The sequence below is a fragment of the Aotus nancymaae genome, unplaced genomic scaffold, assembly GCF_030222135.1.
Source record: "Aotus nancymaae isolate 86718 unplaced genomic scaffold, 86718_ANA_hifiasm-v0.15.2.pri h1tg000089l, whole genome shotgun sequence".
Taxonomy (NCBI): domain Eukaryota; kingdom Metazoa; phylum Chordata; class Mammalia; order Primates; family Aotidae; genus Aotus; species Aotus nancymaae.
The window spans coordinates 5977425-6004618 of NW_026988504.1; the positions used below are offsets into that span (position 1 = coordinate 5977425).

The 27194-nt window shown below is 44.2% G+C and overlaps 1 protein-coding gene across 1 annotated transcript in view; it reads right to left on the reverse strand.

The window, feature by feature from the left end:
* SEC14L1 (SEC14 like lipid binding 1) overlaps positions 1-27194 on the reverse strand; it is a 66583-nt gene that overhangs the window by 19350 nt on the left and 20039 nt on the right. The window contains exons 4-7 of the mRNA XM_021670914.2: positions 4315-4464; positions 4060-4191; positions 1533-1661; positions 196-430 (exon numbers count right to left, since the gene is read on the reverse strand). Of these exons, the coding sequence (XP_021526589.1) occupies positions 196-430; positions 1533-1661; positions 4060-4191; positions 4315-4464 (646 nt within the window). The remainder of the gene's footprint in view (positions 1-195; positions 431-1532; positions 1662-4059; positions 4192-4314; positions 4465-27194) is intronic.

Below are 27194 nucleotides of genomic sequence, written 5' to 3' on the forward strand. Positions count from 1 at the left end.
TATTAACAAAAACTCTAATAAAAAGTAAAATGAATGTGTTATAAAAGCTAGAGGACAAGGGACAGAAATGAGAGACGGGTCTTTTCTTTATGAGTTATCTAATGTCCCAAGGAACGGGCAAAGCAAACAGAGAGAGAAAACGGCAACGCAGATTTCCCCAGCCTTGCTCTCAGGATGAAGCCCTGCCAGACCCACCATCAGGGGTGCCCACCACGGGCTCAGGTGCGCTGGGGCTGCTGAGGGCATCGCCACTCAGCCCCTCCTTGAGGGTAGCATCTGGGATGACGACAGCCATGGACACTGCTTGTTTCTTGCAGGAGGATGAAGATGTCTCTGAAGAGGGCGTGACGGAAGGCGGAGTCCAACGGGGCACAAAGGTTATGCCTTCTTCTTCCAACTGGCGAAGGTAGTATTCAATGATTTCCTTTCCCTTTACAACAAAACCAGTTTAAAGGTGAGTATATATTCAACATTCAAATTATTCATCCCTCTCAAGATTTTTCTTTTTTTCTAGCCAACAGAAGATGGTGAACCTCACAAGCTTTTTTATTGAGACAGGGTCTCGTTTTGCAGCCCAGGCTGGAGTGCAGTGGCATGATCACAGCTCACTGCACCCTCAACCTCCTGGACTCAAGCCACCCTCCTACCTCAGCCTCCCCAGTAGCTGGGACTACAGGCATGTGCCACCAAACCTGGCTAATTTTTGTATTCTTTGTAAAGATGGGGTTTCACAATGTTGCCCAGGCTGGTCTTGAACTCCTGGACTCAAGCATTTGCCCACCTCAGCCTCCCAAAGTACTGGGATTACAGGCATGAGCCATTGCACCCAGTCCCTCACAAGCTTTTAAAACACCAATAAAACTGAATTGCTACAAAATAAACAGGAAAAAAAGCCAAATGCTTTTGTGTTTTTATTTTACTTACTCTTTTTCCAAGGTTTAGGAAATGGAATTTTTATATGACTATTTTTAAATGCTGATTTATGGTACTTGTACTCAATATATGATTTATGTCTCAATTCAAATTCTTTCCAATGCAGTACCCTGAAAATGAGCCTTCAAAAACCACTCCATAATCCCACACCAATACATTTCAAAACCACAATTCCATAACAATGGATGAGCAACAGCACAACAACGAGAAGGGAAGGTCTTCCGTGGAAGAACTAATAATTCAAGGGGGGCTGCCTGCCCGGCAAGCCTCTCCCCAGGACCCAGGCCTCCTCCCGACCCTGCGGCAAGGCCTGGGCGCTGTACGCCAGCTGCTGCTGCCTCTCCCCAGCTTCCACCTTTCTCAGCAATCCCAAGCAGAGAGTGCCATGGCTGGAGCTACAGGCACCTCCTTCGCCCATTAGCAGCCAGCACAACCTGAACCCCTATACCCAAAGATGAGGCCGGGGGTAGGGATCACAGCGTCTTCCACCCAAGAAATGCTGCATATCTCTCGCTAACCAATCCCCAGCCTTCCAAATAGACAGGTCATCTCAGAGACTCCTGCCCACCCCCTGCCATAAAATCCCAAAATATACTCACTTTTTTAATGTTGCTGGTATATTGTTTCATTGCAATTTTTTCCACTGTACTTTCAAAACCAAAGAAAGATTTAATATCTAAACTTGCAGACTGCTCAAAACAGGTCCAATCTTCATTTTCAGGGTGAACCTGTAGATAAAGAGAAAGCACTCTCACGACTGTACTGACAACAGAATGTCACTCCTCAGTTTAACCAGTAACCAGAAGAAACGCTTACTTTACTAACAATGCTACTACCATATAGAGAGCAGACGGAAAAAATGACAAAATCATGTTCAAAATCAGGACCGACGTCACGTTCTAAATCATGAAGAGATCCAAGTAATTGTTCGAAAACATTTCAAAGATGACTATAAAAGGAGAGCTTCATTTTCTTTCTTTTTTTTTTTGAGACGGAATCTCGCTCTGTCGCCAGGCTGGAGTGCATTGGTGCAATCTTGGCTCACTGCAACCTCTGCCTCCCAGAGCAATTCTCCTGCCTCAGCCTCCCAAGTAGCTGGGATTGCAGGCACCACCATGCCCACATAATTTTCATATTTTTAGTAAAGACGGAGTTTCACCATGTTGGCCAGGATGGTCTCAACCTCCTGACCTCGTGATCCACCCGCTTCAGCCTCCCAAAGTGCTGGGATTACAGGCGTGAGCCGCCATGCCCTGCCTATTTTCATTTTTGGTTCATTCATTCATTCAACATACTCACTGAACAGTCTTCCATTATGAACAAAAAGGTACTGGTCTTGGAAGCGTTCAACAGTCTAACAGAGGAGACAATCAGCCATAAACACAGTATGTAAGAAAATTAAATATAAGTGCTGTCGAAAAAAGAAAACTTGGAGCAGGCTAAAAGAACCAGGCACCGTGAGGGTCAGGCGTGGTGGTTCACACCTATAATCCCAACACTTTGGGAGGCCAATGTGGGCAGATTGCTTGAGTCTAGGAGTTTGAGACCAGCCTGAGCAACAGAGCAAGACCTCATCTCTACAAAAAAAAAAAATGCAAAAATTAGCCAGGCACGGTGGCATGTGCCTACAGGTGCAGCTACTTGGGAGGCTGATGCAGGAGGATCACTAAAGACTGGAAGGTGGAGGCTGCAGTGAACTGTGATTGTGCCACTGCACTCCAGCCTAAGTGACAGAGCAAGATCCCATCTCTGAAGAAAAAACAAAAAAAAGACTGGGGGTTGGGGTGTCAGGCTGCAGAATTAAATGGATGGCTGGGGCTGGCCAAGAAGGGGAGACCTGAGCCGAGACGGGAGGAGGTGAGAGTAGAGACGTAGGGAGGCACGGCGAGCGCCTTGGAGCCAAAGCCCCTGGGGGAGGCTCACCGCATGACAGCAAGAAGGACAGGACAGGCGTGATCAGGAGAGAACTCAGGCCCCTGCAAGCCACCATAAGGACTCCGGGCTCTTACTCTGGGAGAACTATGGAGATGTTCCATGGTTTTGAGCCCAGAGAAGTGACTTGATCTGACACAGTTTAAATACATCACTTTGGATTCAGTGTTGAGGATATACACTGCAGGGGAGGAGGGAGAAACAGCTATCTGGCAAGAGAGGGTTCTAAAAATCTGATAAAAGAAGTTCCTGAAACACGGTGGTAAGCAGTGAAGATACTAAGACAGATGAACACTCTCGGCGCTAATCTTAAAGGCACACATCTTGGTCCTTCGTTAGATATTTATAACGTATTACAGTGAGACTAGAAAAGAAGTGGCATATGAAAGTAATATTTAAGGCCAGGTGTGGTGGCTCACACCTTTAATCCCAGCACTTTGGGAGGCTGAGGCAGGTGGATCACTTGAGGTCAGGAGAGCACTTGAGACCAGCCTGGCCAACATGGTGAAACTCTATCTCTACTAAAAATATAAAAATGAGCTGGACATGGTGGCGAGCACCTGTAATCCCAGCTACTTGGGAGACTGAGGCAGGAGAATCATCTGAACCTGGGAGGCAGAGGTTGTAGCAAGCTGAGATTGTGCCACTGCACTCCAGCCTGGGGAATGAGTGAAACTCTGTCTCAAAAAAAAAAAAAGAATAAAAGAAAAAGAAAGTAATATTTAAAAACAAATCAACGGGAGGCCAAGGGGCAGATCACATGAGGTCAGGAGTTCCAGGCCAGCCTGGCCAATATGGTGAAACCCTGTCTCTACTAAAAATACAAAAATTTAGCCGGGTGTGGTGGTGCGTGCCTGTAATCCCAGCTACTCTGGAGGCTAAGGCAGGAAAATCACTTGAACCTGGGAGGCAGAGGTTGCAGTGAGCTGAGATCACGACACTGCACTCCAGCCTGGCAAAAGAGTGAGACTATGTCTCAAGGTGTCACGTGACTGCCTTCACTGCCACAACAACGTAATCTACTGCAGGAGGCCATACCTGCTACCCTTCCCTCCTACACGAGAAGTGAGCGACAACATCTAACGAAGAGCTGCCCTCTAAGACAACAAGAAGCACTGTTTACAATGGTGATCAAACAATCCCCAGAAGTCCTGCGCCAGCGGAACATCTTCCACCAAATGACAGGTTACTCACGGTGTAGCAGCAATGCTCGTTAATCATGACCCGATTGGAAAATGTTTCATTATGAGCCTCGATGTGCAAAGTACGTTCCCGAGAATTCAGTGAGTTTTTCTGGACAAAATAAACAAAATCAACTCCTGCGATCTTTAAAAAAAAGAAATAAAGAGAAAAAGCGTTTATCAATAACATCCAGTTACACAGAAGCTGTAGCGTAAGTTCGTGCTGTCTTCGGGGCCCGCCCTCCGAGACATCGTTCCCGTGCGTCACCTTCTTCAGCAGCCTGGGCGCGTCCACGTCCAGCTTGCAGCGCCTTTCGATGACGTGAATAGCCCCATCTTCACTCTTGAATTCATTCACAGTGTCACTGCCCACGAACATCGGAATCAAGGGACACGTAGGGAACCTCCTTTCATAGGCCTATACATTTAAAAACAAAGCAGAAGTGAGCCAAGACACAACCTGACATCCTGCCGCTGAGCGTGTTCTCCCTGGAACAGCATCTCTCGGTGCACGGCAGCAGCCAGCGCCACAACCATCTGTCTTCACATCTGAAGCTTTCACCAAAGAAGAAAAAGACACTCAATGTCCATGGATTGATGGGAAGATTCAACCTAGTAACGATCTCAATCCCCGCCATTACTAACACTATTCCTCACAAAACCCCAGCAGGATTTTTTAGTAGCTTTAGACAAGATTGTTTTAAAATTTATATGGAAAGACAAAGCATCTAGAACAACTTTGAAAAACAATTTTGAAAAAGATGAGTAAATTGGGAGGAATCAGTCACCTTGGTATTGAGGCCTACTCTATAACTATGGTCATCAAGACCACCCAGTATTAGCAGAGGGGTAACTGACACACAGATCAATGGGACAAAATACGGAACCTAGAAAGAGACCGAAACAAATACACCCAATTGATTTTCACCAAAGATGTAAAAGCAGCGGGGAAAAGAGAGGAGGCCAGCCTTTCCACAGGTTACTGGAGCAATTACACATCCGCAAAAGCAGTAATAAGAACAACAATGAATCTTGACCTACACCTCACACCTTACATAAAAATTAACTCAAAATGGGTCAGGGACTTAAATGAAAAACATAAAACTAAAACTTTTAGGGAAAAAAAAAATAGAAAATCTTTGGGATCCTGGGCTAGGCAGAGTTCTCAGAGGTGACACCAAAATCACAATCCATAGGAGGAAAAGTAAATAAAAGGAACTTCATCAACATTAAGAACATTTGCTCGGCTAAAGACCCTGTTAAGAGGATGAAAAAACAAAACGAGAAAATGGGAGGAAGTATTTACAAACCACGTATCTGACAAAGGACTAGTGCCTGGAATACATAAAAGACTCTCAAAACTTAACATAAACATAGTGAACCAGGAGAACACTGGTTTGGACTGAGCTCCCGCACTAGGCCCAGCAGATCAAACCAAAATGGAGGCCCTCTTGCTAAGCTCCACACCACCAAGCCAAAAGTAAGCTGCTTATCTGACTTTCCAAGAAATCAGGAGAGAGAGAGAAGAGCAAATCCCCAAATGGGCCAGTTTGGGCCAGCGTGATAAGGAAGTCCCCCCGCTGAAACCACCTATCTGCTCTCTGTTCTCTGTGTCGGCTTCCCTCACCCTTTTTCTGCCTACAAAGCCAACTTCCTCTGCTCAGCTCATGAGAACACTCATTCTATTTCACAGAATTCTACAGAATGAGGTGTTGCCTGATTCTGGGATCACAAAAGCCAGTTAAGATCCCTACGTCAAATTTGTTGTAATTTTGTCTTTTGACACACGATTGAACTTAAAAAATGGTTAAGATGATAAATTTCTTGTACTTTCACCATGATCAAAAAAATAAAACAAAACTCAGAGTTTAAAAAAGTCCAATTAGAAAATGGGCAAAAGACAGGAACAGACATCTCACCCAAGAGGACATACAGATGGCAAATAAGCACAGATGTCCATTACAGAAAGGGGCCATTAGAGAAATCCAAATTAAAATCACAAAGGGGTATCACCATACAACTATCAGAATGGCTAAAATAAAAAACAGGGACACCACCAAATGCTGGTCAGGAGGTGAAAGAAATGAATCCCTTACAAAACACTGGTAGGAATGTAAAATGGTGCAACCCCTTTAGAAAACAGGTATCTTCTTAAAACCTAAACACAAAACGGTATACAGCCCAACAACCGCACCCCTGGGCATTTATCCCAGAGAAATGAAGCTTACGTTCACACAAAACCCTACATATAAACATTCATAGCAGCATTACTCATAATAGTCAAAAACTGGAAACTACTCAGAGATGTCCTTCGTGCGCGAGGCTAAACAAACTGTGGTGCATCCACACCACGGAACGCTCTCAGCAGAAAAAAGGAATGAACTATTGATGCATGCGAGGAACTGGATGAATCGTGGGAGAATTACGCTAAGCTAAAAAAAAAAGCCTCAGCCCTTACATACTGTATGATTCCATTTGCGTAACATTCTTGAAAAGACAAAAGTACAGAAACCAAAAACAGGTGAGTGGTGGCCAGGGGCTGAGGAAGGGGTGGGGACAGGAGGGAAGCAGGTGTGGCTGTAACAGGGCCACAGGAGAGAGCCTGGGAAACACGCTGCATCTTGACCGCACGCACGCACGGCAACATTCTGATCGTGATGGTGCATGCAGCTTTGCAAGATGTTATCACTGGGGGAAGTGGAGTAAAGAACAGAACACATGAGATCTTTCAGTATGATTCCTTGTGAATAATTAAGTTATTCAACATTATTCTTTGTGAATAGTTTAATTTACTTTGTAGCAATCTACAAAGATTACCAAACTAGACATTGCAGAATTCACGTTAAAACCTAAGCAATCCAGAGGCCCAGGCGTGTAGATCACTTGAGCCCAAGAGTTTGAGACCAGCCTAGGCAACATGACAAAACCCAATCTCTACAAAAAATATAGAAATTAGCCAGGTATGGTGGTACAAGGCTGTAATTCCAGCTACTCTGGGGGCTGACATGGGAGGATCACCTGAGCCTGGGAGGTACAGGCTGCAGTGACCTGTGATTGTACCACTGCACTCCAGGCTGGGCAACAGAGTAAGACCCTGTCTCAAAAAAAAAAAAAAAAAAAAAAATCCAATAGCTCACAGTGCATGTGGACAGGAAACTATAGGACATAGGGTAATAAGGCCAGGCGCAATGGCTCACGCCTGTAATCCCAGCACTTCAGGAGGCCAAGATGGGCAGATCACTTGATGCCAGGCGTTTGAGACCAGTCTGACCGTGTTGAAACCCCTTCTCTACCAAAAATACAAAAATTAGCTGGGCATGGTGGCACACACCTGTAATTCCAGCTACTTGGGAGGCTAAGGTGGGAAAAATCACTAGAACCCGGGAGGCAGAGGCTGCAGTGAGCCAAAATGGTGTCACTGCACTCCAGCCTGGGCGACAGATCGAGACTCCACCTTAAAAAAAAAGGGAGGGGGCCCAGAGGGTAATAAGAATCTAGGCTGTAAGAAAGGAAGTCCAGTGCCTGCCCCTATGGTCGGCCCCATAATAAAGGAAGGTACTGCAGGATGGCTCTTGCTTGATTGATAGATGTCGCTCCTCTGGAAGGTCATACGGTTTGAGCATCCCCGTCTCCAAAATGCCCGGGACCAGCAGCGCTTCAGATTTCAGATTTTTTTTTTTTTTTTCGGATTTTGGAATATTTACATTATACTTACTGGTCAAGCATCTCAAATCCAAAGATCCAAATCCAAAATGCCCCAATGGGCATTTCCTTTGAGCATCATGTCCGTGCTCAAAACGCTTCTGATCTGGAGCATTTCGGATTTCAGATTTTCAGATTTGAGATGCTCAACCTGTACTAAAAAGGGGGTGTGTGAGAACATAAATTCCCATCTTAAATTAATCACAACCAAAAAGAGTTAAGGAAGAAACTTAAGGTGTTAAAGATATGAATGGAAATGGCAGAAATGGCTTTGATTTTACTTCTGTCAGGCACAAGTGGTTTCAGAGCATCATCATACTGAAAATATCCCCTTTCTGGCAGAAATTCCCTGATGTTTACCTTCAACAGGACTGCCCTTCTGAATAGAATACACAGATCACGAACACTGTCACAAAGCTCCCAGAGGGACTGGAGGATCACAGGAATTCCTCCACCTGGGTTTTTACAATAATTTCTTCAAAGTCACCCTCAGTTTTCTTGTCTGTGTCTCACTTTCTCTCCACGATGTTACAAGGTTGAATCAATCTGAAAAGCATGCGCCCCACACCAGCTGCCTACGTATAAAGGGCCACGCTAGTCAGTACAGGAGGGAGCAGAGTAAAGGGAGTCAATGGCATCCATGAAGGTCATAAGGATAAGCAAGAGCCAGGAGGCAGATGGGGAAGGAGAACACACTTTGCACAGAAGGGCAGCATGAGGAAAGCCTTCGAGAGAGAGCAGCACGCACGCTGGGCCTCAAAGCGTGGCAGGGTCTGTTCACAGTCAGTGAGGCAGAGAACATTTCCAGGGAAGAACTCAGGAGTGTGACTGCAAGGAAACCTCAGATGGCAGCAGGGACCCATAGCCCCAGGGGAGGGAAGTGGTGGGAGGTGAGGCCAGGGGTCGATGTGGCCCATGGGGAGGTGGCATAGACCATGCCTTGCCAGGTGCAGACAGAAGGCCCTGGCCTTCTCCTCTCCAGGAGCCGGGAAGGAGGCCCTGGCCTTCTCCTCTCCAGGAGCGAGAACAGGTGGCCAGAGTCACATTTTCAGAAAATTAATATGAGAGTCATGTGCAGGATGGTCTGGAAACGATGCAAAACCCACATGTGGTGGCCAATTATATTTGCTTTTTAAATGTTCTTACTTTGGAAGTTAAAAATATATTCTTTATATTTATCTACTCCCCTCTTCTACTCAAACATATTCTGAATCCTGTTACTGCCAGAATCTTGAAAAATCATGCAGTATCTGTCTCTTCATGCACTTTATGTAAACAACACTTAAGAAGTTTAATCACCTGCTCAGATCCCACCACATTAAGTCCCATTCAAACCTGTAAGAATTTATCAAGTACTGAACACATGAACAATCCCTAGGAAAAAAATGCTGACTACCATTTGTTCTATACTGACACTGAAAACCAACTAAACTGACTTGAACTGCACTCAATTAAAAAAAAAAACTGGCTTTGTATACTCCAGTACTATGATGTACCAAGAAATGGAGACTCAGAAAGATTTCAAACAAAAGAGTCTTTTTAAGAGACATAAAGAGCAGAGTAAGCACTTACTAAGAAGTAGCCTGAGCTTGGGTCTGTCCTATTTCAGTACATGAACTACACCATTTTCAAAATACACACACCATCCTTCCAATTCTTGAAATAGAGTGGTCAGCATAAGGCGTCACCCACGCAGCCTCACCTTGAATTTAAACCACACTGAAAACTTTCCCTTCCCTGTAAAATTATCCATCCATGTAGACTCTCATTTGCAGAGACATTCACTTTACCTTGGCATGCCCAGACAGATGGCATTTAAGGTATCCAGGCTAAGGAGCAGCTGACTCAGAGGCTGCACGGACCTCTCCAGAGGCCCGTCAGTATCGGGCAGTTAGTAAGCGCCTCCCTTTCTCCCTCCATGTTCTCTTCCGAGACTGTCGTTCTGCCACCAAATGCACTGCTAGGCCACAGGGCAGAGACTTTTTATCTCACTTCTCTTTTTATCCTCAGGAGAATAAGGACTTCAGCGCCTAAAGCTGTTGTTCAGTGAACATTTTTTGAAGTACGGAATGCGAGCTTGCTCAATAAAGAGATAAACCCCGGCTTTTGTTTCTGCACTTTTGCCCCGGCCCGTCACAGAGATATGTTAAGGTCAGTGAATTCTGCATACTCTCAGCATACACAATTCTAACCGTGGAGGGTTCTGGAAGAGAAAAGACTGCAAAAAGTAGATGTAATTTTCATCTCTGGGATGGCTTAGGTACCAGAACCTGAGTTTTTCAGCATGAGCTACAAGCTACAGAAGTTTCTACAAAGTGTGTAACCAGGCCCTGAAAAACAGAAGCATTCTAATTTTATTAAAAACATCAAATCTGTGTCCTGACTCCTAGCTCTTTCCATTGGAAGGGACGAAAAGCAATGACATCGCAGTTCATCGTGAGCAAAGCTGGCAGCCAGACCTTGATTTCCAAATACCATTCCCTATTAAAAAGGAACCCACGTTTCTTGGAGAAATGGTTGATTACAAGTCTGGAGCAAGGGAAGGTCAAGGTGAGGCAGAAACATTTCTTACCAGGAGGCGAGGGAGTGCTCAGTGATAGACGGGGACATGTCCAAGGGACAGAGGAACTAGCCTGGAGGAGCTCCACTCACCAAGTCTGGGATAATTGGAACACCAGAAAGAAAAAAGGTGGCAAAGCATTACAAACCACATAGTGACACTCAACAGGGGAGAAAATGTTACAGAAAAAAAAAATCTAATAAACACAGAAGGAGTGAAAATTAGGAAATCACCATTTTCTAGCCACCAACGGACAGTAACTGATTCAGACAAGGATCATCAACGAATGCTAATGAAAGGCATTCGGAAGAGACAGAGTCTCCAGTCATCATCCTGCAGGTTACAGATAAATTTAACAAAGGGACAAAGGTGCCTTTATAATGGAAAGACCTCGTGGGCGCCACCTTCACCAAATGACTGAACTGAGCCCCAGTAACCGGACAGCCGGATGGCCTGGCACGACGCAGTGGAAGCAGACGTGACCCCACAGGCTGCTGAGGCTCTCAGGACAAAAATGGTTGACCCTTAGGTAACCATGAAGAAATCATCAGACAAACCCAAATTACAGAACACTCTATACAACCACGCTAGACTCTTAAATGAAAAAAAAAAGTCAATTTCTTGAAAGATAAACAGAAAAAGCAAGGAACTGTCTAGAATAAAGGCATCTGAAGAGAACAACCAAACGCAATGCTGCACGAGCTCTTGGACCGGAATAAAAACAGCCCTACGACACACCTGGGGACAGCGGAGGAAAAGCGACCACACGTTGCATATTAAATAACATTTGTATTTTTTACTTTTTGAGACAGGGTCTCACTCTGTCGCCCAGGCTGGAGTGCAGTGGCAGTCTCGGCTCACTGCATGCTCCGCCTCCTGGCTCAAGTGATCCTCCCACCTCAGACTCCCAAGTAGCTGGGACCACAGGTGCACACTACCATGCCCAGCTAATTTTTGTATTTTTGGTAGAGATAGTGTTTCCCCATGTTGCCCAGGCTGAACTCCTGAGCTCAAATGAGCCTCCTGCCTTTGCCTTTCAAAGTGCTGGGATTACAGGTGTGAGCCACCACAGCCAGTCTTAAATAACATTACTTTATCAGCATATAATTCTTTGCACGTGATAATAATCACAGCTAGGTAGAATTATAACTATTCTGAGGCAAAACATGTTTTAGTATTTAGGGGTAAAGTAAAGCAACTTTCAAATGTTTCTACAAAATGTGTGTGCATATGTGTTTGTGAGAGACACAGAAAAAGCAAATGTGCTAACTTACCTGGGGACGTGGATACAGGTGTTCACAGTACTTTTCTATAATTTGTTTAAAAAATGGGCATTACTCAAAATAAAAAGTTTGAAAAATACATTAAGAGTTTGAAAAAGGTAGCTTTAAGTGAGAAAGTCCACATATATAAAATAAAACCTGTGGCCAAGCGCGATGGCTCACGCCTGTAATCCCAGCCCTTTAGGAGGCTGAGGTGGATGGATCACCTGAGGTCGGGAGTTCGAGACCAGCCTGACCAACAAACGTAAAGAAACCCCATCTCTACTAAAAATACAAAATTAGCCAGGCATGGTGGCACAAGCCTGTAATTCCAGCTATTCAGGAGGCTGAGGCAGGAAAATGGCTTGAACCTTGGAGGTGGAGGTTGGGAGTCAAGATTGCGCCATTGCACTCTAATCTGGGAGACAGAGTGAGACTCCGTCTCAAAATAATAATAATAATAAAAATAAAAAATAAAACAAAACCTGCTTTTATTACACAAAGTCAGAGCCTACACAGATTGGTACAAACCAAGAAACCAACTTACAGTTTTTATTGTCGTTTGCAATAACTGATTAAATACAACATTGCCACATTTTATATGTCAAAACTATACAAATTTTAGGTCTGTCCGCAGCTCTAGCCAAGGTGGTGGCAGGCCTGATGTGCAGCACGCGGGACAGGGCCTTCTCCCAGGGGCCTCAGCCCCTGCATCTTGGGGCTCCAGCATCTTGGGGCTTGGAGGGGCAGCAGCCTGGGGAGCTCACGCTTTTCAAGTGAAGCCAGCAACCTGGACTTTTATGGAAAGTTTCTCTATTTTTAAAACCCCATTTGAGCCGAAGAGCACACATCAGCAGGCACTCACGTTTTATCTCTGCAGTTAAAGAACGTGGGAAGAGCCCTTTTTCAACTCTCACCAGGTTCAAATCCCTGCACCAGATGAGTGGCAGCAGTTTCCAGGGATCTCTGCAAACTACCTACAGTGTCATCCAGCCATTGTCTAATAACCCCCAACCTTTACCAGACACACAATCACAAAAGGCTGAACAAAATGAACTCTCCCAGAAGTAATTTCTTCAGAGAGGGAGAAATGTTCTTTGTTGTATCCTTTTTAAAGAAAAAATTACTTCTGTAAGACAAATAACTACTGCAATTATTTGCTCACTCATTTTTACCTAGCAATTGTTTCAATAATCAAAACAAAACTAGGGCCTCATCAACTTGACCCTGGGAGGAAGCTCCTCCTGGGTAACTGCTTCCTCCCACCTTCCTACACCCACTCTTCCTCTTTCAAAAGGGATTTCTGAGCCTGCAATTTGGAAGGCTGGCAACAGCACTTTCAGTTTTTAACCAACCTCTAAATGCAGTTTTGACATATTACAAGCTAGTACTGTGCTAAAGAAAGCCATATTTTTGTGAAGACATTTCAACTTGGGAATTAATGAGCTAAATGCTGCACTCTGCCAGAAAAAGACATATGAAAGAAATTTGATCTGAAGAGCCTACCTTTAAGGTGAACTATGTTCACACCCAATTTAGCCAACACACCAAGCCAGCTGTTTTCCATGCAACAACTGGGGTACTCTACGGCATCAGACATGACCCTCAAACTCATTTATACACAGAGCTGGTTTTACCCCGGAAAGAGTCAGTAAGTAAAACAACTAACGTGGCCTAAGTCTCTCTTACAAGCTGCCAGGGCTCAAAGAAACAAGTATTCAACTTATTAAGAAAATGTGTCCAACTCTGTATGCAAAGAAAGAAGAAAGGAAAAAGGGAAGGGAAAGGGAAAGGGAAGGGAAAGGGAAAGGAAGGAAAGGAGGGAAGGAGGAAGGGAGGGAAGGAGGGAAGGAGGAAGGGAGGAAGGGAGGGAAGGAGGGAAGGAGGGAAGGAGGGAAGGAAGGAGGAAGGAGGGAGGGAGGGAGGGAGGGAGGGAGCGAGGGCAGGGTGGTAAAGTCCCTCTGCATTATCAAAGTAACAGCTGTTTACAGAGGGCCTACCACATGCAGGCCCTATACTAAGAATTCTAAGGAATATAAAAGTGGAAGGCACAGGAACATGGCTTATTTAGAGAGGCAAGACATAAAAACTCCTAACTACCTGAGCAGGGTGACTTACGTCTATAATCCCAGCACTTCGGGAGGCTGAGGTGGGTGGGTCACTTCATCTGAGGTCAGGAGTTCGAGACCAGCCTGGCCAACATGGTGAGACTTTCACCTCTACTAAAAATACAAAATTAGCTGGGCTTGGTGGTATGCGCCTATAATCCCAGCTACTCAGGAGGCAAGGCTGGAGAATCACTTGAATCCGGGAGGCAGAGGTTGCAGTGAGCTGAGATTGTGCCACTGCACTCCAGCCTGGGCGACAAGAGTGAAACTGTCTCAAAAACAGAAGCAAACAAAAAAACCTATACAACTATATTGTTATATAACTATATACAACAATAGAAAAGAAGGCTGAGGCAGGAGGCGATTAACACCAAATGAACTGTACTAACAAAAAAGCTGCTAAGCTATTCAGGGGGAAACCACTTCAGGCTGGGATGGTTAACGAAGGCTTTGCTGGGGAGGTGATGTCTGCAGAGGGCTCTGAAGAGAAACCCAGAGAGAGAGGAGCACATTCCTGGGGGGGAGAGCATCAGCAAGAGTGAGCCAGGGATGGGCCGACTCCAGAGAAGCCTCTCAGACCCACTTACAGAACGTCCATGAACAGCTTCAAGCACCATGGTCTGCTGCCGACACTCCCAGCAAATAAACATTTAAGCTAATTCTAGGAAGAGTGACAAGGACCCAGGAAGACTACATTTAATCACAATCCAGTCCTCCGTAGGCTCCTTATCCCACCCGTTTCCTCACTGGAAGGGTACCAAGAGAAACGACTTCTACTTAGTCCGCTGGTAAACCCAGGTTTCAAATTGCATGCTATCTGTGAATATGTGCTCGTACCTAATAAGGCAGTTATAAAAACTAAAATTCATAAAAACTTGAGCCCTTTCAAAGAAAAGTCAGGATCCCAGTAGTTACAGCATACCCATTCATTTGTCCAAATACTTACTGACAGCCCGGAGCAGCCGCAGCTAGGATTGAAGGCCGCTTCGGGCAAACACACAAGGGTACGTGGCGTGCACGTTATACTAGGAAAGAAGTCCCACATCTAAACCAAAGTCATCTGCCTCAGGTGCAGTCTTCAGTGAGACAAACACATCAAGTCACAACAGCAGGCTGCTAATCTGCACTTAGATCAAACCAGGAAATAAGGCTGAGGTGGGAGGATCACAGGAGCCTAGGAGATGGAGGTCACAGTGAGCCATGATCATGCCACTGCAATCCCGCCTGGGTGACAGAGCCAGACCTTATCTCAAAAAAAAAAAAAAAAAAAAAAGAAAAGAAAAGTAAAGAAAATACAATGACTATACTAAAATTAAAAACAGGCCAGGTGCAGTGGCTCACACCCGTAATCCCACCACTTTGAGAGGCCAAGGCAGGCAGATCACCTGAGGTCAGGAGTTAGAGACCAGCCTAGTCAACATCTCTACTAAAAATACAAAAATAAGCCAGGTGTGGTGGTGGGCATCTGTAATGCTGGCTACTCAGGAGGTTAAGACAGGAGATCTGCTTGAACCCAGGAGGCGGAGGCTGCAGTGAGCCAAGATCGTGCCACTACACTCCAGCCTGGGTGACAGAGTGAGACTCCATCTCAAAAATAATAAAATAAAATAAAAAACTAAAAACAAATATGTAAAAATTTGACATACTCCAAGCCATTTATTTTAAGATCGAATACATATGAAGCTTAAATTATGAATTTTATCTTTAAAAACCTCAAATTCCAGCTGGGCGCAGTGGCTCATGCCTGTAATCCCAGCACTTTGGGAGGCTGAGGTGGGTAGATCACCTGAAGCCAGGAGTTCAAGATCAGCCTGGCCAACATGGCAAAACCCCATCTCTACTAAAAGTACAAAAATTAGCCGGGGGTGGTGGCGGGTGCCTGTAATCCCAGCTACTCAGGAGACTGAGGCAGGAGAGTCGCTTGAACTCAGAAGGCAGAGGTTGCAGTGAGCTGAGATCGCGCCACTGCACTCCAGCCTGGGCGACAAGAGCAAAACTCCATCTCAAGAAAAAAAAAAAAAAAGAAAGAAAGAAAAAGAAAACCTCAAATTCCATGGTTCTGATGATACACTTTCTCCAAAGCTAACATTTAATATGGAAAAGTTCACCCTAAAATGTTATAAAATCTAAGGAAAAGGCATCATGATAGGTGTGAAGTAACCCAATAAAAGGTTGGGTTTCTTTTCTGGGGCCTTCTCATTAAGGCATGATTCTGATGAGTATCATAGAAGGCATTAATTATAGCTGAAAGAACAGACAGTAAACATGTTGCTCATATACCATGCACCAAAACATTTGCACTTCCAAGTATTTTAGCATTTTTGACCAGGAATAGGTTCTTTTTACCACCCCTCTCTTAACGCCTGCCCTCACAGTTTACCACGCAATGGTATAAAGCAGCTATGTTTACTTTTGATCAAGGAGCCATTTCAACACACATACTACACAACAGACAGGGATGGGCGAAGACCGGGAGGGCTGTGAGATACTCTGCATCAACTCACTGGCGCTTCTTCCATTTGTACACCCACTCCTTTGCTCCAAGAGTTCCGGGCATGATATATTTTTGCTAGAGGACAGGAGAAAGAAACTTCAAAATCTCTTTCAAAATCCATGTTTTCTATTAGGAAACAGCATGGCTCAAGGTATCCGTGCCACCTGGGCTGTTGGGTCTGTCTCAAGGAAAGGTCACTACATCCAGTGACTGCCTGTGCGTTCCACCCTCCAGCCTACGCTGAGCTTCACCTGTACTACCTTCACTTAACACATGCGGGTCCCCAACTCCTGCTGGTCCGTGGCCAGCCAGTGTTCCTGCCCGAGCGCCACCTCCTGTCAGGTCAGCAGAAGCAGTACTCTCATAGGAGCAAGAGCCCTACCATGAACTGCTCCTGCGAGGGATCTAGGCTGCAGGCTCTGAAAGAGAATCTAATGCCTGGTGATCTGAGGTGGAGGAGTTTCACCCGAAGGCATCCCCTCCACCCACCCCACAATAGGTGGAAAAACTGTCTTCCTCAAAACCAGTCACTGGTACCAAATAGGTTGGGGACCACTGCTTTAATAGACCTTTACATGACTTTATTAGCAGGCAACAGTGACACAATCCTAAAAGACCAGGGAAAAATTACCCATAAAATCTTCACATGTAAAAAGTTTTAATTCCACAGAAAGGTCACTCAGCTGATTTAACCACACAATGATATTTTTAAATAGTGTTAAAAAACATACAGTAGTAGGATTTTTTCTGACCTCTTAAAATAATTCAAGTTAGTGACACCTACACTGTGTTTAACTCTATTCTGGAAGGCTGTGTTCTTGCAGATCTGAGTGGCAGGTGGGATGGAAGTGCTGTGAACCAAAATTACTGACGACGGGCTCCTCCTCAAGAGCAAGAAAAGCTGCTACTAAATACAGCTCCATCCGCTCTAAGATTTGCTGCTATAAATTTCCCTAAGCCTTTGGGTCCTAGAAACAAGGGCTACTACATGAACACTGCCCACAAAAACACAGGTAACAAAGGGGAAAAGCCACGGGTACAAAGAACTAGGACATTCCCACAAACCTAATCTGACAGCTCTGTGACATTCCCAACTCTGTCCCCCAATGACAGTGGTTGTGATTTTATACTGTTCATATGACAGCCATGTGTCCTGTCAAAATTGTTCCTAGTCTATACAAAAGACCAGGCATATGTCAATACTCCACAGTATTCGGCAGAGGATTATAGCTTCTAAGTTTCGAATCACTGCTATAAGCACAAAACAAAGAATTATACTCAACAGAAAAATAATCATTTACTAACACATTAGCATGTCTACATTTGGCTAAAGCAAGACTACTGTTCAGACCTAGCTTTAGATATAATGTTTTAATAGGAGGACAACTTCAGACTGTTGTAGTTAAAGACAAACACTATTCCTTCTCTCCCTGCTGAAACTAACATATAACATATATGCAACTAACCATAGTTAAAACTGGTTTAACAAGGTCTTCTGGAATACTTTCTCTTAAAACACTTTTAATGTATTCTTCTTCAAGAATTTCCAGGCAAGACCACCAGGAAACTTCTGTTAACACTATTTAATAGACTGGCATAGAGACACTGAGCTTTCAAATAAAATTCAAAGTCTAATCTAGTATGTCTAATTACATCTTTTGTGTTTTAATTTAAATTAGAAAAATAAGGCCCATTATAGTTCTATTGTCTGTTATATTTGTGAGAGATCTCAAGATGGACATCTCAGACATTGGCCTGGGGGCTCTGTGTTTTCAGTTTGCTCACTGTCCTGAAGATAATCATCTCAGACATTCCTGACCGACTCATCTGGGTACATCTGTCCTTTAGCACTGTCACATGTGTTCCCTTGATGTCTCAGTAACTTTCATGGTGCCTCAAGGCCAAAAAATTTTACCATTTATTAAGTTATTAGGTCCAAACAATTTAAAAAGCATTTGTGTCCTAATAACTTAGTAATCATTTGAAAAAATAATAAACTTAAGTTGAAGAAAAAATGTCTTTGCTTCATTTTTAAATAACCAGAAGTGGCCAGGCGCGCTGGCTCAGGCCTGTAATCCCAGCACTTTGGGAGCCAAGGTGGGTGGATCACCTGAGGTCAAGAGTTCAAGACCAGCCTGACAAACATGAAAAAACCCTGTCTCTACTAAAAATACAAAAATTAGCCGGGTATGGTAGTGCGTGCCTGTAATCCCAGCTACTCAGGAGGCTGAGGCAAGAGAATCGCTTGAAAGCAGGAGGTGGAGGTGGCAGTGAGCCAAGGTCACACCACTGCACTCCAGCTTGGGCGAGAGAGCGAGACTCTGTTTCAAGACAAAAAACAACAACAACAAAAAACCAAACATAACTATTGTTTAAGAGACATCCTATGGGAAAAAAACGTTATCAATATTAGTTTGTCAATTTTAACAAACATATTGATTGAGGCAGGAGGCAGACAAATGCCTAGGCAGATAGGGGCAAGGTCTCTGGTGAAATCTAACCTTCAAGCCAGAGACAGTCCTGGGTAAATCCCCGGATGGGATTGAGAACCCACCTTCCTATTCGGTTCACTTTCCTCTGATTGATTTCCATCCTTCACCTATTTTAAATGTACCTACCTTTTTGCAATTGGTTTTCTTCCTCCCCCCAACCCTGGGACAGAGTTTTGCTCCTGTTGCCCAGGCTGGAGTGCAATGGCGCAATCTCGGCTCACTGCAACCTCCACCTCCCAGGTTCAGGCGATTCTCCTGCCTCAGCCTTCTGAGTAGCTGGGACTACAGGCGCGCACCACCGTACCCAGCTAATTTTTTTTTTTTTTTTTTTTTTTTTTGAAGAAAGAAAAAAAAAAGAATGAAGAGGAAGAAAAAGGAAGAGAAAGAGAGAGAGAGAATGGGAGTTTTGCTTTCTTGCCCAGGCTAGAATGCAGTTTAGAAATGGGTATTGAAAACCTCTTTTATATAATAATTTATATTATATAATATAAATTGTTTATATAATAAATATTTTTTATATTTAATATTTATATTAAATATTTATATTATATTTAAATATATATTTAAATATATAAATAAAATTATTTATTTATTTATATAATAAATTATTATATAATATTTATATAATAATTATACTTGATGTAGACAGGAAGGAATAAGGGAAGAAAATAACAAGCAGCCAACCAATATTTCATTTAAACCTATGAAATGCTATGCGATTACTGAGGAGTGATTTACTTCCAATTATGTAGTCACTTTTGGAATAGGTGTGAGGTGGTAATGTGTGTTTTGTGTATTTAAAGTGGAGAGTTCTATAAATGTTTATTAAGTTTACTTGTTCTGGGTCTGAGTTCAAGTCCTAGATGTCCTTGTTAATTTTCTGTCTCGTTGATCTATAGAATCGTTAGCTCTTCTTGTTACATTGATCCTTTTGCCATTATGTAATGTCCTTCTTTGCCTCCTTTGCTCTTTGTTGCTTTAAAGTCTATTTTATCAGAGGTGAGAATTGCATCTCCTACTTTTTATTTATTTGTTTATTTTTACTCTGTTTGGTTGGTAAATCTTCCTCCATCCCTTTGTTTTGAGTCTTTGTGTATCGTTGCATGTGAGATGGGTCTGGATGCAGCATAGCAATGGGTTTTGGCTTTTTGTCCAATTTGAATATATATGAGTTTAATACTGCCATTTGATGCTAGCTGGCTGTTTTGCCCATTAGTTGGTGTAAATTTTTCATTGTGTTGATGCTCTTTGCTTTTTGATATATTTTTGGAAAGGCTGATATTGGTTGTTCCTTTATATGTATAGTGCTTCTTTCAGAAGCTCTTGTAAAGCAGGCCTGGTGGTGGTGAAATCTCTAAGTACTTGCTTGTTTGCAAAAGATTTAATTTTTCCTTCGCTTTTGAAGCTCAGTTTGGCTGGATATGAAATTCTGGGTTGAAAGTTCTTTTCTTTAAGGATGTTAAATATTGGCCCCCACTCTTTTCTGGCTTGTAGGGTTTCTGCTGAGAGATCTGCTGTAAGTCTGATAGGTTTCCCTTTGTGGGTAACCTGACCTTTCTCTCTGGCTGCCCTTAGTATTTTCTCCTTCATTTCAACCCTAATAAATCTGGCGATTATGTGCCTTGGGGTTGGTCTTCTTGAGGAATATCTTTGTGGTGGTCTCTGTATTACCTGGAGTTGAATATTACCCTGCCTTGCTAGGTTGGGAAAGTTTTCCTGAATGATATCCTGAAGAGTATTTTCCAACTTGGATTCATTCTCTTCGTCACATTCAGGTACACCTATCAAACGTAAATTAGGTCTTTTCACATAGTCCCATATTTCCTGGAGACTTTGCTCATTCCTTTTTATCCTTTTTTCTCCAATCTTGTCTTCTCATTTCATTTCACTGAGTTGGTCCTCGACTTCTGATATCCTTTCTTCTACTTCATCAATTCGACTGTTTAAACTTGTGCATACTTCACGAAGCTCTCGTGTTGTGTTTTTCAGCTCCATCAATTCATTTGTATTCCTCTCTAAATTGTCCATTCTCGTTAGCATTTCATCAAACCTTTTTTCAAGGTTCTTAGTTTCTTTGCATTGGGTTAGAACAAGTTCTTTTAATTCACAGAAGTTTCTTATCACCCACCTTTTGAAACCTGCTTTTGATAATGGAACACACTCACTCTCCATTAAGCCTTGTTCCATTGCTGATGGGGAACTGCGATCCCCTGTAGAGGGAGAGGCACTCTGATTTTGAGTATTCTCTGCCTTTTTAGGCTGGTTTCTTCCCTTCGTTATATATTTATCCCTCTGTCGTCTTTATAATTACCGACTTTCTAACTAGGTCTCTGAGCGGACATCCAACTTGTTGATTCCCAGCGCCGAAATCTGAGCAATCCACTGCGCCAGCCAAAACAGCGGTGTTAAGATTGATGGTGCTTTTCTGCCAGGGAATCTCCAGACCCTGCACCAAGAACTGCTGTGCTGAGGTGGCAGCAAAACCACTGCGCCGGCCACAAGAGTAGCCCTGGCGAACCGTGGGGCTCCTCCGCTGGGAATCTCTTGGTCCGTAAGCAACAAAAATTTGTCTGAAAGTGTGGCGTCCTCTCGTTCTCTGCGCTTTCACTGGGAGCTAAGATCCCGAGCTGCTAGTGATCAGCCATCTTGGATCTCTCCTCTAATTTTTGTATTTTTAGTAGAGATAAGAGTTTCACTATGTTGGTCAGCTGGTCTCAAAGCCCTGATCTCAGGTGATCCACCTGCCCCAGCCTCCCAAAGTACTGGGATTACAGACATGAGCCACCGTGCCCAGCCTCCTAACTGGTTTTCTACACTATCATGCCCACCTCAGAGTGGTGTCTTCTCTTTAACCTTTTTTGCACATACACAAAGCAATCAGCACACACTCCGTCTTCTGAGCCCATAAACAGCCCTGGGCTCATTCCATCCTAGGAACTCTCTTGCCTTTGCGTAGTGGGACCACCCCCATGTCCCCTCCCCACTAAAAACTGTTTCATCATTCAATAAAACTTCCCACCTTGCTCACTCTTTGAGTGTCCACGTGCCTACTTCTTCCTGGTCATGAGACAAGAACCTAGACCTAGCTGAGCTATGGAGCAAAAAATCCTGCACCAATACCACACAAGATGTTAATAACAGAGAAATCTGTAAGGTGGAAGGAGAAGGTATATGGAAATTATCTGTACTAGCTGCTCAATTTTCTGTAAACCTGTAATTGCTCTAAAAAATAAACTCTATTAAATATGAACAAAAGAAATAAAAGCAATCAAATAACACATTGGCCAAAGGTAAAAACCAATTGTGCTCATGCTATAAGAAAACTGGCCAGGTGCAATGACTTACGCCTGTAATTCTAGCATTTCGGGAGGCCAAGGCAGGTAGATCACTTGAGGCCAGGAGTTTGAGACCAGCCTGGCCAACATGGCGAAACCCCTTCTCTGCTAAAAATACAAAAATTAGCTCGGTGTGGTGCTGTGAGCTTATAATCCCAGCTACTCAGGTGGCTGAGGCAGGAGAATCACTTCAATCTGGGAGGCGGAGGTTGTAGTGATTGCGACACTGCCCTCTGGCCTGGGTAACAAAGGGAAACTCTGTCTCAAAAACAAACAAACAAACAAACAGAAAAAGAAAACAGAAAGACAAGCTTCTTTTAAGAACCTAGAAAAATTCCTAACATTATTTATTCAACATTCACTCCCTTCTCCAACAGGCACAGTGCTGAGGACACATGAACACAAGACAAGGGGCCTGCCCGTGAAGAGCTTTTACCTGGGGAGAAACACATCAGAGAGATGATCAAACCAACATGTGTATATGGAGAGCCCAGTACACATGCACCACAATCAACTTCACGAAGATTACTGTAGTTAATAAGTATAATCTTTCTTTTGTTTGTTTTTTTCTTTTGGGACCAAGTCTCACTCTGTTGCCCAGGCTGGTGTACAAATAGCATGATCTTGGCTCACTGCAACCTCCACCTCCTGGGTTCAAGACGTTCTCCTGGCTCAGACTCCCAAGCAGCTGGGACTATAAGCGTGTACAACCACGCCTGGCTGATTTTGGATTTTTAGTAGAAACAGGGTTTCACCATGTTGGCAAGACTGGTCTTGAACTCCTGACCTCAAGTGATCCACCTGCTTCGGCCTCCCAAAGTGCTGGGATTATACCACACCCAGCCCTTAATAGGTATAATATTTCCATGAAATAAGTGTTTCTCCCATTTTAAAATGAGAAAACAGAGGCTGAGGGTTTCCCAGGATTTGAACCCAGGTCTGCCCCACTCCAGTTACCATTGTATTTCAGAGCACAGACTTTAGAAGAGGCAGATCTGGCTTCAAATCCCAGTTCCACCATTACGAGCAGTCCTTCGGGAGGTTATTCAATTTCATTAAGCTTCAATTTCTTCATCTTCTTCAACTTACAGCATTGTTGAAAGATTAAATAAGAAAACATAAAGTGTTTGGCCAGCCCTGACACAAAGTAAGTATGGGGCCAGGCACAATGGCTCAGGCCTGTAATCCCAGCCCTTTGGGAGGTCAAGGTGGGAGGATCACTTGAGCCCAGGACATCGAGACCAGCCTGGGCAGCAAAGCAAGATCTCATCTCAAAAACAAACAAAAGAATAAATACAATACTCAGTAAGTGTGGCTACTGTTCCGTATGGCACAGGAGCTTCTCAAGGAGGAAGGAACGATTGGCAATGAAGTGAAGCCACCGTCAGGCCCACAGTCCAGGAACCAGCTGAGCTAAGCACAAGATGAGGAGGGGGACCTTCTGAGCACAAGCAGCTTAAAACACTAAACATTTTCACCTGACATTTATCTTTTCGACTGAACTTTGGATAATGCACCAAATAAAATCCATGTGTTCACCTAAGACAATTATCTCACTCATGACCCTAAAAACACAAGATGTAAATCTCACGAGACTTTGTTAGAAACCAGTTATTTTAAGTATGTAATTAGCCAACTAAAAAAAGGAACTAGGTATAAATAAGAGCATATAGGTCTCCTTCCTTCTACAGAGAAAAGAAAAGGCCAAAGGAAGATAATGGCAGAAAAAGGATCACACTTCAGTTGAGGCACTGAGAATAAAACATTCCCTTTATAACATGAATTGCGAAAGGAAAATAAATCTTGGGGCCCCAAAATCAGTAAGTTACAGAGAAAAGTCAAGCTGGGAGGCAAACCTGCCTCCATTCTACTCCAAGTCATCCCTCTGCTCACTGAGAAAAATGCTTCTGATTGCCTCCTTTGGAAAGTCTAATCAGAAACTCAAAAGAATGCCACTGTCTGTCTCTCCCATACCTGTGACCTGGAAGCCTCCTCCCTGCCTGAGTTGTCCTGCCTTTCTGGACGGACCAGCGTTCATCTTGCATATACTGACTGATGTCTCATGTCTCCCTAAAATATATAAATCCAAGCTGGGCCCGCCCACCTTAGGCACATATTGTCAGGACCTCAGAAGGACACAAGCCAGGGAGGCACATGGCAGAGCAATCAGAGCCTGAGCTCGTGTCAGTGGACGCAGGAGGACCTCAGGAGGCTGTGTTGCAGGCACACGTCCTCAACCCTGGCAAAATAAACTTTCTAAATTAACTTCTGTCTCAGATATTCGGGGTTCAAGGAATATAGGAAATATATGGATTTGGTTACCTAATTCATTGATTAGCTACGTATATTAATATGCGATTGATAGGAGAAAATATGGCCCTGAAGATAAACATCGGTCAGGTGGAAAGAGAACTTTCATCAAATATACGGGGAGAGGGGCTACTGAGTAACAAGATGCTCTCTGCCATAGGCTTCTGGTTACAGGTAGCACTGAATCGGGCTTCTAATGGCATTAACGTTTTCCACAGAATAAAGAAACACGATCTACTTGGAAGAGAAAGAATTCACGTCAGGAAGGAAATGCTCAGCTCCATTGTGGCCTGAATAAATGTAAACATGAGACTGTTGTTCCCACAGTTCTGAGAGGTCATCTACTGTTCTCAGGACAAAATCCTTCTCTGCAGCACCAGACTCCACACTGCACCAGTATCTACAGCCTGGAGCTATTTTAAACTCAGCTTTCCTAGCAACTTCCTCCCACTCCCCTACCACCACCACCCTCACTCGCACCCACCCAATCATCAGGTCTGCGACTCAGCTAACCAAGTGTCCTTTCCCTCCACTCTTCCAGCACTGGCATTCTAGGACTAAGACACAAAGCAGGGAGGCATATGGCAGAGCAAATGAGAGCCTGGGCTCCTGTGTCAATGGACCTTGATTTGAATCCCAGCTGGACAACCCAGAAGCAAAGGCCTCCTATCCAAGCAAACAGAAAGCAAGCGGCCAACAAGGGTAGAGCGCTGGGAAAAGGGTCACTGCCCAGCAGGGGCCGGCTCAGACCAGACAGAGGGAAAGGGGTGGTGGGAAATGGGGAGGCTTTTGATACTTACTTATTCTTTTTGAGACGGAGTCTCACTCTGTTGCGAAGGCTGGAGTGCAGTGGCATGACCTCAGCTCACTGTAACCTCCGCCTCCCGGGTTCAAGTGATTCTCCTGCCTCAGCCTGCTGAGTAGCTGGGATTACAGGAGTGTGGCACCATGCCAGGCTAATTTTTGTATTTTTTTTTTTAGTAGAGACAGGGTTTTACCATGTTGGTCAGGCTGGTTTCGAACTCCTGACCTCACATAATCTGCCCACCTTGGCCTTCCAAAGTGCTGGGATTATGTGCGTGAGCCACTGCGCCCGGCCAAAGTTTTTCAAAAAATTGAGTTTAATTGTCCAAATCGGCAGTCCCCCTCAAACCAGAATTGGTTCAGAGTGACTCCCAAGGAGATGTTTTAAAGCAAAGGCTGCAACTGGCCCCGCGGGGAATTAGGAAAGCCAAGTGCCTGAGCGCTGTGGGCTGATGGTCTCCAGGTGGGCACAGGTGCTCTGCCTGCTCAGGGCCCACCTCGGGTTAGCAAACATCGCTGTCAGCAGGTGAGGCAGCCAGGTCAGGGCAGTCACTTGGTAACCAATTTCAATCTGCTTCCTCACTTGTAAAGTGGGACAAAAGAGCCTACCCACAAAGTAAGTGTGAGCAGTAATTGAGATACTGACGCACAAGCACTCTCTAAATGTTGTTCTTAGACCTTTTATATGTTCTTTAAGTATTCTGCAAACTGTGGTTCACTGGCAGGATCTCTGGCTGCCACTCAGGAGCCCAGGCTCCTCTCCAGGCCAACCAATGTCATCTACACCCTGGGCCTGTCAAGGTCAAATAAAAATATAGAGATGAATCCCTACAACAGTTTCATTTGGGAAAAGAGAACTGCAATTTGAGGTGTACAGGAAGACCAGAGTGCTCTTCAGTATGTTTGAAGAACAAACAGAAGGTTGGCGGTTTTATTAGAAAGACAAATGTGCCTCATCTACGTGGCCCTGCTGCGAGCTGCTCCTTTATCTTAAAGAAACTGGACAGCATATGAAGACTGGATGCCACATGTGGATGCATATGAAGACTGGATGCCACATGTGGATGCATATGAAGACTGGATGCCACATGTGGATGCATATGAAGACTGGATGCCACATGTGGATGCATATGAAGACTGGATGCCACATGTGGATGCATATGAAGACTGGATGCCACATGTGGATGCATATGAAGACTGGATGCCACATGTGGATGCATATGAAGACTGGATGAGCCTATTCAGACCTATTCAGAGCCTCTCAGACCTTTCTGAGCCTATTCACTTGCAGAGAGTAGACACTAACCAGGTTCTTCATATGCATCCACATGTGGCATCCAGTCTTCATATGCATCCACATGTGTGTGGATGCATATGAAGACTGGATGCCACATGTGGATGCATATGAAGAACCTGGTTAGTGTCTACTCTCTGCAAGTGAATAGGCTCAGAAAGGTCTGAGAGGCTTTCTGAATGAACTTAAAAATACCGCTTGTTAAGAACAAGTTTAGCTCTGGTAACTGACCTTCATAGCTAAAGTATAAAACCAAAGGGGAGGGAAAGGGAGGAGGAAAAGAAAGAAGAGCAGAGCAGAGAAGAGAAGAGAGAAAAGAAAGGTAACGTATTGTTTTGAAACCTCATTGGTACTATAGTGAAGTTTTTGGGAGCTGGTAAATTCTGACTGATGAGCGAGTGACAGTGCTGAGAAAAACCAGCCTTAGAGTCACAGCAGTTCATTTCAGCAGCAAGGAGGTAACGCTGGTCTTAAAGTTACAGCAGGTCACTTTGGCAGCTGGCCTTCAGGATAATCCCTGGGCAGACACTCTGTGCCCCAGTTTTTCTCCTCCCCTGGTCTCTCGACTCGAGTCTAGTTGGGTGTAACAAGGTAAGTCCAACTCATATCATCGATTTTCACAGACTGCATACTCACTGAGAGCAGAACCCAAGGGGCTCAGTTGCCATTGCAAGCTCCAGACCAAGCACAGTGGCAGGAGCTACATCAATCCCCTCCAGGAAATAACAAGAGCCCAGGGGGCAGAAGCTGCTGGAGCATCATGTCCTATCAGCAGATGGCATATAGA